This window comes from Bicyclus anynana, chromosome 10, assembly GCF_947172395.1.
Source record: "Bicyclus anynana chromosome 10, ilBicAnyn1.1, whole genome shotgun sequence".
NCBI lineage: Eukaryota > Metazoa > Arthropoda > Insecta > Lepidoptera > Nymphalidae > Bicyclus > Bicyclus anynana.
This window is the reverse complement of record NC_069092.1, coordinates 16,668,601-16,684,120: the sequence shown is the minus strand read 5'-3', so window position 1 is coordinate 16,684,120 and position 15,520 is coordinate 16,668,601. Positions and strand designations below refer to the sequence as shown.

Sequence of the window (15,520 nt, the reverse complement as noted above, 5' to 3'; positions counted from 1 at the left end):
ATTTCCTTCGGGATAACTTTAAAAATCTCGTCATCCATTGCCGGACACTTATGACAGTTGCTACCCCCTGCCAGACACCCCTAAACTTTAATAAATTATAATTATACTTTCGTTATAGTATAAAAGCTAAATTTTATATATGTTACTTGGGGACTTATAAAAAGATGTTACCTCAATAGCCGGACAGTTTTCGTGGTTTTTACATCTTGCCAGACACATCGAAAGTCCACTATAGGTGCGAGTGCGAACACAAAAAATATTGCACAAGATTTCCTGACATAAATACAAAAAACAATCACGTCAAATCGATAAAGACTTAAGGAAAGTCAGCTAAATATGTGTTGTCATTGTCAACGGTCAGTGTGATGGATAGCTACTGTCCGCGGGAATCTAATCTTTTGTTGGACAGACTGATAACTGCAGACTTGCAGAGACCTTCGGAGTTATTTTAAAAAAATACCCAAAACATTGTACCTAATATCTTCTACAAGATTTCGTTTAAAAGCAATCGAGCGCATACGAGCGATATTTTCGTATATTTCATTAAAATTAAAAAATCGTAGAAGGCTCTGTAAGACGCACTTTTGAAACGTCAAAATTTGTTTGTAATGATTTTCCGTTTCAAATCGCCTTTGCTGAGAAGAGCCGGCAAGAAGCTCAAGAAATGCCCTTTTTAAAAATATTTTAGTTATAAGATTATTTTTTAAAATTTGCATGCTATTTTGTAGCAAATTGTATGCCAACATTCATTGTATCAAGATCTGTATTTAACAATTTGCAAATAAAGAATTATGAATTATAAAAATCACATAAAAAAATAATAAAATAAAATATGTTTATTTCAGGCATAGTTGTTAGTGTACAAAAACAAATATAACTTGTAATGTATGTTAATAATGTAAATACAAACATACGTGCCCCGCTCATTGCCACTTCAGCTTCGCAACTAAAATAATACTTACTTAATTTAAAATACCTGCCCCTACAGACAAACGCACAGGGCAAACAGGGATGTGTGTATACAGTGCCTAAGTATGGAGCAGTCAAACTTTACACTAATCACATAAATAATGAGGATACACACACAGCGCCTGATCTATTGGAATATAAGTTCCACAGCTTCGTCACTTAACATAAGATGAGGCCAAAGCATATGTTTTCTGTGGCCAAAGTCAAACACTAACGTGTTTACGTGTCACTGATGAACAAATAAATAGTCTCTTCTCACTCAATCACGGCTTTACGTTTTCTCTATGATATCAAATTGAAAATTATTTTTACAAAGATTTTTAATTAAACTAGTGTTTCGGAACGCCACTCCAGGAGTCATAAAACCGCATCTGTAAAACAAGAAAACTCACGTTTTAGGAAAATAAAGCAGTAGTTTATTGTCAACTCTGTAATATATATAGTTTCTATACTATAATATTTATAAAGAAGTAAAGTTTGTGGTATTGTCGGGGGGAATCTCTGGATCTACTAAACCGATTTTGAAAACTTATTTACTACTACAAAACCACGTTATTTGTGGGTGTCGTAGGCTATATTTTATTCCCATATTCTCACAGGAACAGGAACAACGTGGATGTATATAATATAATGATAGAGAAGATAGCATTTACGCGATGATGAAAATTTGCTGCATATTTAAGGTAGGCGCTGTAATAAATTTATACAAAATCACAATATTCGTGTAACAAGTCTCTCACGAGAACGGGAACTACACGGGTGAAATTGCGGGGCATCGGCTAATATTTAATAAACGCATTTAATACAAATTCACAGATTTACGTATTGTGTATGCATACATAATAAATAAGTAGTATATTTAGACGGTATTTTGATTATAACTTCATGTTGTCTAGTACCTATAAAAGGCGGACAATTTGTAATGTCGCTAAGTATTTTTAGGTTCTGTGAAACCCGATAATCATAGGAGTTTAGAACTTCATTTAACTGTCACAAGATGTACTTTCGCAAAATAACGCTTGCTTTTATTACTTACATAAAATATGGTGCTTACCTATTGGGTATTTTTTCCTGCTCCCGAAGTATAGCGAGAGCAGAGAATATGACGATCACAGCTGTGCCGACGAACGGTGCATCCCTTCCAAATACCTGAAGATTAGTAAATGTAGTTACCCCTTCTGTATGTATTATAAGTAGGTAAGTAGTTTTGGTTAATTACCCGACTACGTGGTAATAATTTGAAAATGAATAAATTAAGAAATCACCTTTCATCTCTGGATATTTATTAATAGTCGGTCAGTCGGGTCGGGGATTACCCAAAAATACGTACCTTCTTACTCGTAGGTACCAGCGGCGAAGGATTCATGCAAGCCGATTCCCGCTGGGTAATTTTCAAAAATACGTGCATATTCATTTTGTATTATCTAGGATATATGAGAAACCGGGGTTTGTATCACACTATATAAATATCCTTTTCTTTGGGATGGCTTACCTTCATCTAAATTACATCCTTCGCCACTGGTAGGTACGTATAATTCATACTTAACTAAGTCATACTTAACTAACTAAGTCATACTTAACTAAGTCATACTTAACTAAGTCATACTTAACTAAGTTAAAGATCTTGATTTTTATCAAAGGTCACAATTTTCATCTTGAAAAGGCATCATTTATGTTAGGGTATTTTTTTTTAAAACAAAGTAACATTCAACAACTAATGTTTAGTTTATATGTACAAATATTGACTTACTCTAATTCTCCCAACGACATTTCGATTAGGCGGAGTATTTTCAATATCAACCCCTTCGGTCCAACCTTCTCCTAACATATCATATTGGAGGCACAAATCATCCATTACTCCCTCTTTAGGGTGATTATACGTCACAATACCAAATGAACATAGCCTTGGATAATTCAATAGCAAATTCTTTGTACATGATACTTTGCTAAGAATAAATAAAATGGCACCAATAAAAATTAGGCCAATAGCATGGAAAATATTCAAAAAAGTTATGTAGGCTTTGTACTGGACTGGTCTTCTTTTGTCTGTAAATAATAAATTTAGTTGGGTTTTCTTGACAACTTCCACATCAGTGTTTGGAAAAAGAAGACACCATTTGTTTAGGTTTTTGTGGATGAAAAATCTGAAATTAATAAATTATAATTTACTATCTAACTACTTGACAAACAAGGAACAAAAGGTTTTATTTTGTTCACTAGTTGCTATGATTTTAAATCAAGAAATAATAAAGAAAAACTAAATCACAATTTACACTTTTACAAATTGCTACATCATAAGATAAATTAATTTCAAGTATTTTTACCTTTTCTTTAGTTCAGGTTTGAGCTTCGGTAGCAACGTTTTTTGAGGTTTTATAAGAGTCATAGCAGCCATGCTGAAAAACAGAACATAGTAATTTAAAAGCTGACTTTTGTTGTGGTTTTTCAAACATTTCGATTTTATTTATATATCAAAACTCACGCTGTACCTACCTGTTTATCATGGACTCCCAGCTGCTGTAGCGCACGGTTCCTTTCGTCCTCTCAGATGCCAATTTTTGTGGACACTCAATTGTTAAATACGACTCCACGGAATTCAATGTACCTAAAATACCACACACGAAAGATTTTCAATTTTTCTTTCTAACTAAAGTGTAAGAAACTACTTTTTTTAATAATAAATTAATTTTAAAAAAAGAAGTAATAAATAAATGAGAGAGATAATAAATTATCTAATAATAAATTACTTTTTTAACTCTCACTGCCTCGTAGACAGTGGAGGAAATCCAGAGAAGAGATGGTTGAAGTGTGTGAATGAAGTATGTGTGTAAAAAGATCAAGCGTATGATAGACGTAAAAGGACAAGGATGACAATTGTGCCAGCCGTACTTGGGTAACAGACAGTTTCTTCATGTAAAACTAAAGTAACAGTAAAAGTAGTAAGTAGTAAAGAAAACTTTATTTTTCAGTGAATAAGACCGTCACTTTTGATTTATGACGTTACTTTGATGTTGTTACTTGCGATGAAGAAACTGGCCGTAAGTGTCTACGAACAAAACGCCTTGTGGAATTATAAAGCAATCGCGCAGTTGTATGTTCGTGGCTAGGCAGCTTATTCAGGCGTTTTACCAAAAAAAAAAAGTAAAAGTCTTTCTGGACTACTTACTTGGCACCGTAAGACGCGTCTCTGTTTGCTATAATATGTAATTGCATTATATGCAATTGCTTAAAAATACAGTCATAGTTCAAGTTTGCTTTTGGCCATCTCATCCTTACAGTAAGTGATGTGATGATGAAGACTCACCACCGAAGTTGTCCTGCAAGTGCACGACGCCCAGGTCAGCCGGCACGCTGCTCAGGCCACACGTGGGCACCACACACACGCCCGCTGCGCGCGCAATTTTGTCGTACTTCTCCAAAATATCCACAAACTGCAAGAATCAAATTAACTAATGAACGAGATGAGTGCCAGTCGAAAAGCGAAATTATTCTTGACCATGCTGCTCAAACATTGTGAATTCGACATTCATGACGTTTTCGTTTCGTTAGGAAAACGCTATCTCCTAGACTTTGGTCCTATTAATAAATATGCCGCCTGAGAAATGTTCTTTAGCTAAGTATTTTTAAAATTCAACTGTGGTTGTAATTTTAATCAAACTAATAACAAACCTGAAGACGCTTGCATGCAGGCAAACGGATACTACGAGTACATACGTAAGCTAACAGATTTCTTAGATTTCTTAGATAAGCTTGACTATAACCTACCAACGTGGCTACATACATACTCTCGAAAACAACATTCGGCACTCAGGTAAACAATCGGCCAAGTGCGAATTCAACTCACGCACGAGGGTTCCTTATCTACCTTCCATTATTTATAAAAACGGCAAGTTGATAGAGGTACCCAGTAAAACAAATATTTTTTGTGTCTTTAGTATTTGTTTTATAGCGGCAACAGAAATCATCAATCATCTGTGAAAACTATTCAACTGTTTAACTACCATGGTAAATAGAAACAGCCTGGTGACAGACGGACGGACGGAGTTTTAGTTAAACTCACCATCTTTTCGCCACTGACGTCAACGTAGTGCGCGCCGCAGTCCACCGCCGCCGCCACCACGGGCTCCCCGAGCCGCACGAAGGGCCCGCAGCAGTTGACCAGCAGTCGCGCCTGGCTGCACATGCTGCGCAGGGACAGGTCGTCCGCCACGTCAGCTACCATCACGCGGACTGCTGATAGATCTATTCCTGAAAATCAAGGAAGCTTAAGCCGTGACTATAGGCAGTGCTGCTGGCGTGCACTTTTTTTTATGCTTTACAAGTTAGCACTTGACTACAATCTCATCTGAAGATTAGTGATGATGCAATCTAAGATGGAAGCGGGCTAATTTGTTAGGAATAGAATGAAAATCCACACCCCTTTCGGTTTCGGCTAAATTGTTCCGCGATACGTCTTTGTCGGTAGGGCGGTAAATACCCACTGCTAAAGCCTACCACCAGCCAGACCTGGACCAATTAACAAAACCTCAACTGGCCCAGCTGGGGATTGAACCCATGACCTCCGTCTTCATAGTTCTTCGTCGTTCATAGATGCAAAAAGCACTTCCTACCCTAAGGACTCAATACAAACCTATGTTGGACCACAGACTACATAATTGGACAAGGAATTTCCAATTTTTACTTTTAGTGCATACCCTAGTTAAAAACCTTATGCATGCCACTATCCCAATGCCTCGGGTCCAAGAGTTCGACGGGCCCTAGCTTGGTGAACGAATCTAACAAATGAAAAAAATTATCTGATGATTTTCTGGGCCCCATCCAACGAATCCGCCACAAGCTTCCAGTGATATATTGAGGCCACTGGAAGTAACTACCTCGGTAGGCCAGTGGTTGTCATTGTTTGCGTATTTTTCTTGGGCTATTTTCTCTTTGAGGAACTCTCAGTAGGTAGCACGAGACTTGGGAAGTTAGTACTATTACAATTCCGTGAATCGGAGAGCACATTAAGCCGGCGAATCTTAGCATCAACAAAGTGAAGGTCATTCCAATATACAGGACTAGATTTTTGCGCCGATATCACTGCTACCCAACACCGGCACTATGTCCTAGATTTTGGTTCGTCCAGTTTAATAAATATGCCGCTTGAGAAATGTTTGACAAGGTTACCGCTTGATTTTATATATCTTTCTTTAACTACTAGGCTAGAGTTTTGCGCCGATATCACTGCTATCTAACACCGGAGCGTTATTTGTAAACTCTATGGTTGTACCGCCTCTATCAGTCACCAGAGCTTCGACGGTCAGCAGGCTGCACCACAATCAGCAGGACTGATGCAACTAACGACATATCTCGCGTAGAAAAATAGAAAAATTTCAACCAATAGCGACGCAACCGGAACTACCGCCATCTCTTCCATTGGGCAAGAAAAATGTTTTACTATCGGAGAGCCGCGACTCCGTTAGCGTGAAGTTCTGTTTATTTTAATTCCCTGGGAACCATGTATAAGTATGGAATTGGTTGTTTCTTACCAGTTTTCAAGGAGACGTCCCGGAGAAGCGCGACCAGTCTCTCCCGGCAGCGACCAGCGACTGCCCAGCGCAGGCCGGGGTACTCCGGGGCGACGCGCGCTAGCTCCTGCACCACGAACTTGCCGGTGTAGCCAGTGGCGCCGAACACTACGATGTCCACTCGCTCAGACATCTTGACACAGTACAACAACTTGCTTTAATATTTAGAAAGAAATAAATATCATCATCATCATCATCATTATCAGCCAATGGACACACAGGACGTAGGCCTCTTGTATGTACTTCCAAACATCACGGTCTCGAGCCGCCAGCATCCAGCGGCTCCCTGCAATCCGCTTGATGTCCTCAGTCCATCTAGTGGGGGATCGACCAACGCCACGCTTTCCTGTGTACTTTTTAAATGGTCTTTTCAAGATCTTTTATGTGATATTTCAGAAACAACAACTTTATACAAAGAACATACAGACGGACAGACAGACAGACAAAAATTTTACTGATCGCATTTTTGGCGTCAGTATCGATTACTAATCACCCCCTGATAGTTATTTTGGAAATATATTTCATGTACAGAATTTACCTCTCTACAGGTTTATTATAAGTATTAGATAAGCACACTTATGAAGAATATTTGGGTATACATATGTACCGACTTAACTTTCAGTTCAGTTTCTAAAATAAAGGGCATTCAAAACTTAAATTATTATTAGTGTTTAGGAAAAAATAATTCATGTGAGTTTTGAGGACGATTATGACTTCTGATTTTATTCGTACATACCTACCGAGCTTCTAAGACAGACATCGAGCGGAAAATTCAAAATAACTTTTTTATGAAGGTCGTTTGGGATAAACAAAAAATGTACGGACAATATTTAGAACTATTAAAATCAAAAACGGCAAAAAGCTACCAATTATCTGTTTACTGCAAGGCTTCAAGATGCATTTTATGCTCACACAAACACAGTGCCCACTACATACCATTTCAGTTTTTATATTGGCATACGAGTAAAATGGCATCCAGGCTAAATTTTATTTTGAACTAGCGGACACCCACGACTTCGTCCGCGTGGAAATCAATGTTAACTTTCAAGCCCTATTTCACCACTTTAGAGTTTAAATTTTAAAAATTTTTGAATTCCATTATATTTCGTATTTTTTTTATCATTTATGAACAAATTTTTAAAACAAAAATGAAGAAATTTCCATACAAACTTTTAACCCCTGTTACACCCCCTTCTTATTTTATTTTCACAATATAAAGTATACGTATTATTGTCTTAAACCGTGCCAATTTTCATTTGAATTCATTCAGTAGTTTCAGCGTGATGCCCGAATAACAAAAAAACACGGACAGACGTCTGTCTGTCCGTGTTTTTTTGTTATTTAGACATTAGACAGAAAAAAAATCTAAAAAAAAAAATTTTTAGCTTCAGTATCGATTATATGTATAATGCCCCCAACACAACTTTCAAAATATCTTCAATGTACAAAATGTACAAAATTCGTATTATAAGTATAGATTCTGGCTGATTCTGATATGTGCTGGCGTCTGATAAGCCCTGGCTTGTACATATATTTTTTGTGGCACGGCACAGAAAACATATGTACAAACACACGGTAACGTTTGGTGTTACAAATGGTATAAGTGAAATCTCAAATTGCGAATTAATGTATACAATTCGACCAGTTTTAATTTTATTATTTTATTATAAGTAAAGTATAAGTAAAGATAGATAGACAGATATAGATTTTTTTATGTGACACTTACTAAAACAAAACATTTGTCTACTTTTTTAACCAACTGCAAAAAAAGGAGGTTCTCAATTCAACGCGTACCTATGTTTTATTTATTTTAAATTTTTTTTTAAATATTTGTTACCGCCATCGTCATTTCTTAACCAATTTTAAAAAAATCTTTTTTGTTTGAAAAAGTAAGTATACTTCCAGATTGGTCCTATTTAATTTTCATGAAAATCGGTTAAGTGCTTTGGGTTATAATGAAAATAACGAAATTGCACGTAATTAATTGCTCGTATTCTCATTTTAACACAAAATAGAAGATAAAATCTTTTGAACGAAAAAATTTAACCGATTTCAAAATCACAAAAATAAACATAAAAACGAAAAATAACATCGTATGTGCTCCCTTCTGATTACTTTGAAGGCGGTGCCAATACAGTGATGCATTCACTAAAGCCGATTAAATTGCGTGGTTCTTTCAGAATCGGCTTCAATTAACACATCACTGACTTGGCGCCACCTTCAAAGTGATTAGAAGGTAGCACTTATGATGTTATTTTTCGCTTTTTAGTATATTTTTGTGGTTTTGAAGTCGGTTAAATTTTTTTATTAAAAAGATTTTCGTTAGCAACCCATATTCGGCTCACTGCTGAGCTCGAGTCTCCTCTGAGGATGAGGTTAGGCCAATAGTCCACCACGCTGGCTCAATGCGGATTGGCAGACTTCACACAAGCAGAGAATTGTACAAATTCTCTGGTATGCAGGTTTCCTCACGATGTTTTCTTTCACCGTTTGAGACACGTGATATTTAATTTCTTAAAATACACACAACTGATAAGTTGGAGGTGCATGCTCCGGACCGGATTCGAACCCACACCCTCCTCCGTTTTTAACGTAAGTTAGCATGCTTATATAATCAAAAATCTGTCACAGATAGTTTTTGGCGAAACTTTAACCGATCACCATCGATCTCCTATTAAAAAGTGGATGCACAATCAGCTACCAAAAAACGTCCTCACTCAATGAGTGCAATACACAACTTCTTGGCACTCAATTCGAGTAGTCGCATTTGCAAATTCAACCTTAAACTAAATCCTTAAGGTTGAATTTGCTCTGGTTTTCTTTTAATTTCATATTTTACATGTTAGCCCTTGACTACAATCTCACCTGATAGTAAGTGATGATGCAGTCTAAGATACGAGCGGCCTAACAAGTTAGGAGGAGGATGAAAATCCACACCCCTATTCGGTTTCTACACGACATCGTACCGAAACGCTAAATCGCTTATCTTTGTCGGTAGGGTGGTAACTAGCCACGGCCGAAGCTTCCCACCAGCCAGACCTAGACCAATTTTTAGGTATAATTTTCTTTAACAATAATTCTAAAACTGTCAAAGTAAAATTGGCCAGTTTTTAGGTGAAATTTTCTACATGATTGTGCGTAATTTTATATTATAAGAGGTCAATGCCGATCACGCGCATCACAGCGCACGCAGCGGAAGCTCTCGAAAGGTTTATTTTAACGTTTTTGCTACATTTTTTATTGATACTCCGCTCCTGTTTGTCGTAGCGTTATGTTATATATTAGTACCAAGCTGAATTTTCAAAATCAGTTCAGTAGATCATGAGATTATCCCTACGACTCCATCACAAACACACAAAAACCTTAACTCTTTATAATGTTAGGTTAAAAGGTACTTACGAGTAAAAACTGCCACGAAAACTAATTCGATGTTTTTTGGGACAACTTAATATAATAGCACGTCATCTTACAATATCCGCACAGAACATAAAGCAGTTTTACTACCCGCTAATGATATTTTTTTCTTTCTGTTGTTACGTTTTTAGTGTTAAATATTGTATACATAATTGCTCGTAAATATAACAATTAACAACCAGTGCAAGGAAAACCAATTGTGGTTCATCTTGTTCTTTGGTTAGGCTTAATTTCATTATGTATTATAATTAATAAATGAAAAGAAAACACATTGGCATCTTTTGATCCCGGAAAAATAAATAGCTCCCGCGGGATTTATAAAACACTGAGTACACGGACTTAGTCGCGGAACACAGTTAGTCATAAATATATTACAAAAATATAAATGATTGCATTTAATCTTTCTGATTATTTATTGAATTTATTTATTGAAATATATGGTATTTGCAATGCACGTTGTTTATTTTTTCTAAAATGTGTATCTTGTATTGTTCTCAACGTTTTGTAATAACCATTCCTGTCCACAGAACCACAATAAGTGACGGCCTCACGTGGCGCAGTAAAACGGAGGTCCTGGGTTCGATCCCCGGCTGGGCAGATTGAGATTTTCTTAATTTGTCCAGGTCTGGCTGGTGGGAGTTCGGCCGTGGCTAGTTACCACCCTACCGACAAAGACTTACCGCCAAGCGATTTAGCGTTCCGGTACGATGCCGTGTAGAAACCGAAAGGGGTGTGGATTTTTATCCTCCTTCTAACAAGTTCCATCTTAGACTGCATCATCAGTTACCATCAGGTGAGATTGTAGTCAAGGGCTAACTTGTAAAGAATAAAAAAAAAAACAATAAGTGTGATTCAAAAATAGAGAAGAAAATTCGTAACTACTGTGAGCCCACGTTTGGTGCTGCGTTAAATATGGCGCGCTTTTCTCCAACAGCCAATTAAATAAGAGTTGAACACAGACTACAAGTTATTTCGAATGCTAAACCTACCAAAGAACAATAAGCGTTATTAGACATCAAAAGAGTAGAAAATGAACACCATTAGTTTTAAAACAAGCCCGAATTTTCTCAAGCTAAGCTAAGATGCGTAACAACGACTGACTATTAAGGAGGTAATAACCATAAAAAATAACATCAGCAATAAAACATTGCGTTTTTCTGAGTTACCTTGTACATATGTATTCTATGGTTATGGTACACAATTATGGGTTATTTTATGGTTTACGATCAGCGGTAATCCCATATTCTTATTAGTTTATTAGCAGACGCCCGCGACTTCGTTCGCGTGAAATTTAGGTTTCCACAAATCCCTCGGGTACCATGGATTTTTTCGGGACAAAAAGTAGCCTATGTGTTAATCCAGACCATAATCCATCACTACTTCAAATTTCAGGTAATTTGGTTCAGTAGCCGAGTCGTGAAAGAGTAACAAACATTTATTCCATCAAAATCATCAGGTTTTCGCAAACTTCGGTAATCCATGGATTTTGTCGTTATATAAAGTAGCCTATGTGTTAATCCAGAGTAAAATCTATGTCCATTCCAAATACAATAGTACCTAACAAACATCCGAACATAGATCCAATACATCCGTTTACAATACTCGTATTAGTAGGATTATCTTTTTTTATTTTCTCATTAAAAAAAAATAATGGGAAAGTTGCTTAAAAATTTTTGTTCCCAGCGACGTACCTACACAAAGTGTTTATCCAGGCTAGGCACTATGCGTACCATTTGTACAAAATGGAAAATTCCTTCTGCACTGCGGAAACTAGTCCTCAGGTAAGACAGTGTATTTTGTACCTATGGAGTGCAGGCCAGTACCTGTTCTTCCCTATTGTCCACTACCCGTGGACCCGTCACTTGCCCGTGACGAATAGGGTAGTTAACACTTTTTTTAGAAAACTAAATTTTTCATTATTATTATTCTACTAGATTGAAAAACAATATATTTTTTTTCGAGACATGAATATATGTCATAACATTATAATTTTTAAATATTTTTTGAAAATACGAGCCATAGCACTATCTGACACGATTGTCTTTATTTTATCTGTGTCATAAACCTTAAACCGAATAGTAAGTACTATATAGTAATTTGGGTACGATGCTCCTTCTATAATTATTTTGGGGTTATGATGGAAATCATTTCTGGGTCGTCAGTCGTTATTCTAGTTAATTTCGGGGGGTTTTTAACATTTTTTATTTTAGCTTGTTTGTTTTGTTACGTCAATTATTATCTACTTTAAAGAAATTCCTCAAACCGTAATCTGGTGAGTCAATTGTAATAGACAATAGTAAACGATGGAATTATCCCGACAAGATTACAATTATAGTTATTTTACCCATTTAGTATGGAAATTATACTGAGTGAATGGGATTGTTCAAGGCAGCAGGTACTACTACGGAAATAAAAACGTGCAAATAGACTCGTAAACAGTAAGTTCTTTTTTCTGATTGTGTAAGTGCATGCTAAGAGCCGCGATAGCCCTGTGGATTTAACCTCTGCCTCCGATTTCGGAGGGTGTGGGTTCGAATCCGGTCCGGTGCATGCGACTTTTCAGTTGTATGCATTAAATATCAAATATCACGTGTCTCAAACGGTGAAGAAAAAACATCATGAGGAAACCTGCATACCAGAAAATTTTCTTAATTCATTGCGTGTGTGAAGTCTGCCATTCCGCATTGGGCCAGCGTGGTGGCCTAACCCCTCATTCTGAGGAGTCTTGAGCTCAGCAGTGATCCGAATATGGGTTGATGATGATGAAGTGCCATGCTACATAATGTGACCTTACCGGCGTCACCGGGGGTTTAGGGCGTGTGCAGAACGACTCTGGGGCGTCTCCTGAGACTAGTATCTCGGCTTTTTATACTATTGCATTAAAAAAAAAGAACAAAATGTATATAGAACGACATACTTACCGTGTGTTACACGAAGCGTCCACTTCACAAAACAACCAAGATGATACTGCTGACTGCAGTTGTAGTGGATTAAGTTTGTAATTAACTGTAACGTTGTTTACAAACTGCCATAAAGAGCGCGGACTGCGTCACAGCCAATGCTTTTGCCCCATTGTCACACCGTGGCAGCGTCGACGCTGCGACGTTTTCCATATAGTAATTTTAAATGATGTACCACATCAAGGACGATGCCTCATTAGTACGTTGCTTTCAAAAAGTAAATTAATGTTGCGTTGCATCGCGTTGCCGCAACAGATGTCACACCTACGTTGCGGTGAAGCACGACGTCGCAGCGTAAAGGACGACGCACGCACCCAGTAAGTCTCAATGATACATACAAAAAAAATATTTTTCATGGAACACTGTCTGTCGTCGCACCAGAGCTCGACATCGATCCGTTGAATAGTTGCATGCAACGCAACACACTAATGAGGCTCGCCCTAATATCTAAGTCGTAAGCACTTAGGCTTGACCTATGCATCGTAAGCACTGTATGGGTAGGCAGAGGAAAACCTTGGATTACCTTTTTTCCTGTTGTCGTTTTTCTTTTCTTCCGATCTTGATGACGCGACGTTAATCCAAAATGTACAAAAATATTTCGTAGGGTTGAGAGATTTCTATTACAAAATCCCCATAGCGATGAACCTCACATGCATATATTTTAACAAACAAAAAACAAACCATAAAACATTATTAACTGCGCCATAGGTAGATTTCATGAAGGTGAGTCAAAAGATTAGCGCAAACAGAGTAGGGACCTTTAAAGAAATTTTAAAAATAGTTGTTTGTTTTGTTTCATTGCTCTTTTTCCACCGTCCTATTTCGATTTTTTTATCAAATCTATGATTTTTGACAATTTTATTCAAAGTAGGTAGCTAATAGCACTGATTATTTAAAATGTCTCGCTGCAGAGCAACACCAGGCTGTATTAGTTACAAAAAATAATATTTTAACTAATTACATAAATAATTAATTATAGATTTCAATAATGGGCATAATAATTATGTATATCAAACCCATTTTACCAAAGACAGATGTGGTAACTAACAGTAGCAAATTCCAAAGGGTCTACGTGCTGCTGGATTTTTTTTGGAACGAATAAAAGATCAACATTTCATAGCCCAACCAAGGGTGATTTTTTTTTATTCTTTACACATTAGTCCTTCACTATAATCTCATCTGATGATAAGTGATGATGCAAACTACGATGGAAGCGGACTATTCTTACTAGGAGGAGGATGAAAATCCACACACATATGACATGAATTGTATAGAATTGAATTTATTTATTTATTTATTTGGTCCACCAGTGACTGTTGCAGCATTTACACAAATACAATCTAAAAAAACACAAACACAAGGCTCTGCACAATCAAATGAAGGTAGACACGGCATGTACATTTCCCTAATACTAAAATAAATTGACGATTACATTAAATCAGTTTACATAAGAAAAAAAAGACATTTTACAGTAACAAGAAAAGGAAACATTTTACAACTACTATTTGAATATACTATATAATACAAAAAATAAAATGGAATTGGTAAAAACAAAAAGAAAAATTAGTTTAGCAAATCTAGCAGAACTAACTTGCGATATATCCTTGGTGAGTCTTTGTGGATATCTATAGACCGACTAAGTGCGTTATATAATTTACATAGCCTGGGCATAGTAGAATAGGCGCCAAAAACAGTTCTAGTGCGTTGCGGTAGGTACAAGTAAAGTAATAGCTTTGCGAGGGTATCTACTAGGTGCCCTAAAGTTAATTTTGCTTAGAAGATTTGGTGCGTCGATCTGGTTTCTCAGTAATTTGTATAAGAATGTGAGATCTAAAGTCCCTTCTTTTATCGAGCGTCAAAAATCTAAAGTGCCTTATACGGTCACTATAAGAGACGACTGTTTTGTGAATATTTGCTGCATAAGATAGATGCCACATAAATCTTTTTTGAACACACTCCAGTCTTAGATAGTGGGTAGCATAATGTGGTCGCCAAACCACACTGCAGTACTCTAGATGAGGGCGGACCAGAGAATTGTATAATATAACTTTAGTATTGAGTTGCTTGGAAGGGAAGGAAATAAATCCTAGTAATTTTGATGACTTTTTAATTACACTGTCCATATGATTAAAATAAGTTAACTTGCGATCTAACAGAACACCTAGGTCTCTGATGAGGTCTACTTCAGTAAGCGTATTACCATTTAAGGTGTATTGCGTTGTTGTGGTCGGCCTTGACGCATAATAAATCCTAGTAATTTTGATGACTTTTTAATAACACTGTCCATATGATTAAAATAAGTTAACTTGCGATCTAACAGAACACCTAGGTCTCTGATGAGGTCTACTTCAGTAAGCGTATTACCATTTAAGGTGTATTGCGTTGTTGTGGTCGGCCTTGACGCATAATAAATCCTAGTAATTTTGATGACTTTTTAATAACACTGTCCATATGATTAAAATAAGTTAACTTGCGATCTAACAGAACACCTAGGTCTCTGATGAGGTCTACTTCAGTAAGCGTATTACCATTTAAGGTGTATTGCGTTGTTGTGGTCGGCCTTGACGCATAATAAATCCTAGTAATTTTGATGACTTTTTAATAACACTG

General features: G+C 36.7%; 1 protein-coding gene across 2 annotated transcripts; it reads right to left on the bottom strand.

Annotated features, from left to right (window-relative positions):
* Positions 1-810: 810 nt before the first annotated feature.
* LOC112046966 (saccharopine dehydrogenase-like oxidoreductase) lies at positions 811-13,230 on the bottom strand. Of its 2 annotated transcripts, XM_024083841.2 has the most exons (9): positions 12,872-13,230; positions 6,498-6,669; positions 5,030-5,217; positions 4,274-4,400; positions 3,463-3,574; positions 3,294-3,365; positions 2,720-3,113; positions 2,024-2,118; positions 811-1,340 (listed from the first exon to the last, which is right to left on the bottom strand). In XM_024083841.2, the coding sequence occupies exons 2-9, from the start codon at positions 6,667-6,669 to the stop codon at positions 1,241-1,243; spliced, it is 1,260 nt and encodes a 419-aa protein (XP_023939609.1). In that variant the 5' UTR covers positions 12,872-13,230; the 3' UTR covers positions 811-1,240. The 2 variants fall into 2 exon arrangements, with proteins under 2 accessions (XP_023939609.1, XP_023939610.1); XM_024083842.2 differs by lacking the exon at positions 12,872-13,230 and having other exon boundaries at positions 6,498-7,776.
* Between the last annotated feature and the right edge of the window lie 2,290 nt (positions 13,231-15,520).

Bases quoted from the DNA above. Each gene is read 5' to 3' on its own strand.
- LOC112046966 (XM_024083841.2), bottom strand. From the start codon at position 6,669: ATGTCTGAGCGAGTGGACATCGTAGTGTTCGGCGCCACTGGCTACACC. The intron at 3,575-4,273 runs GTGAGTCTTCAT...GTGGTATTTTAG, and splicing joins CTTGCAGGACAACTTCGGTG to GTACATTGAATTCCGTGGAG. The intron at 3,366-3,462 runs GTAGGTACAGCG...TCTGTTTTTCAG, and splicing joins TGGGAGTCCATGATAAACAG to CATGGCTGCTATGACTCTTA.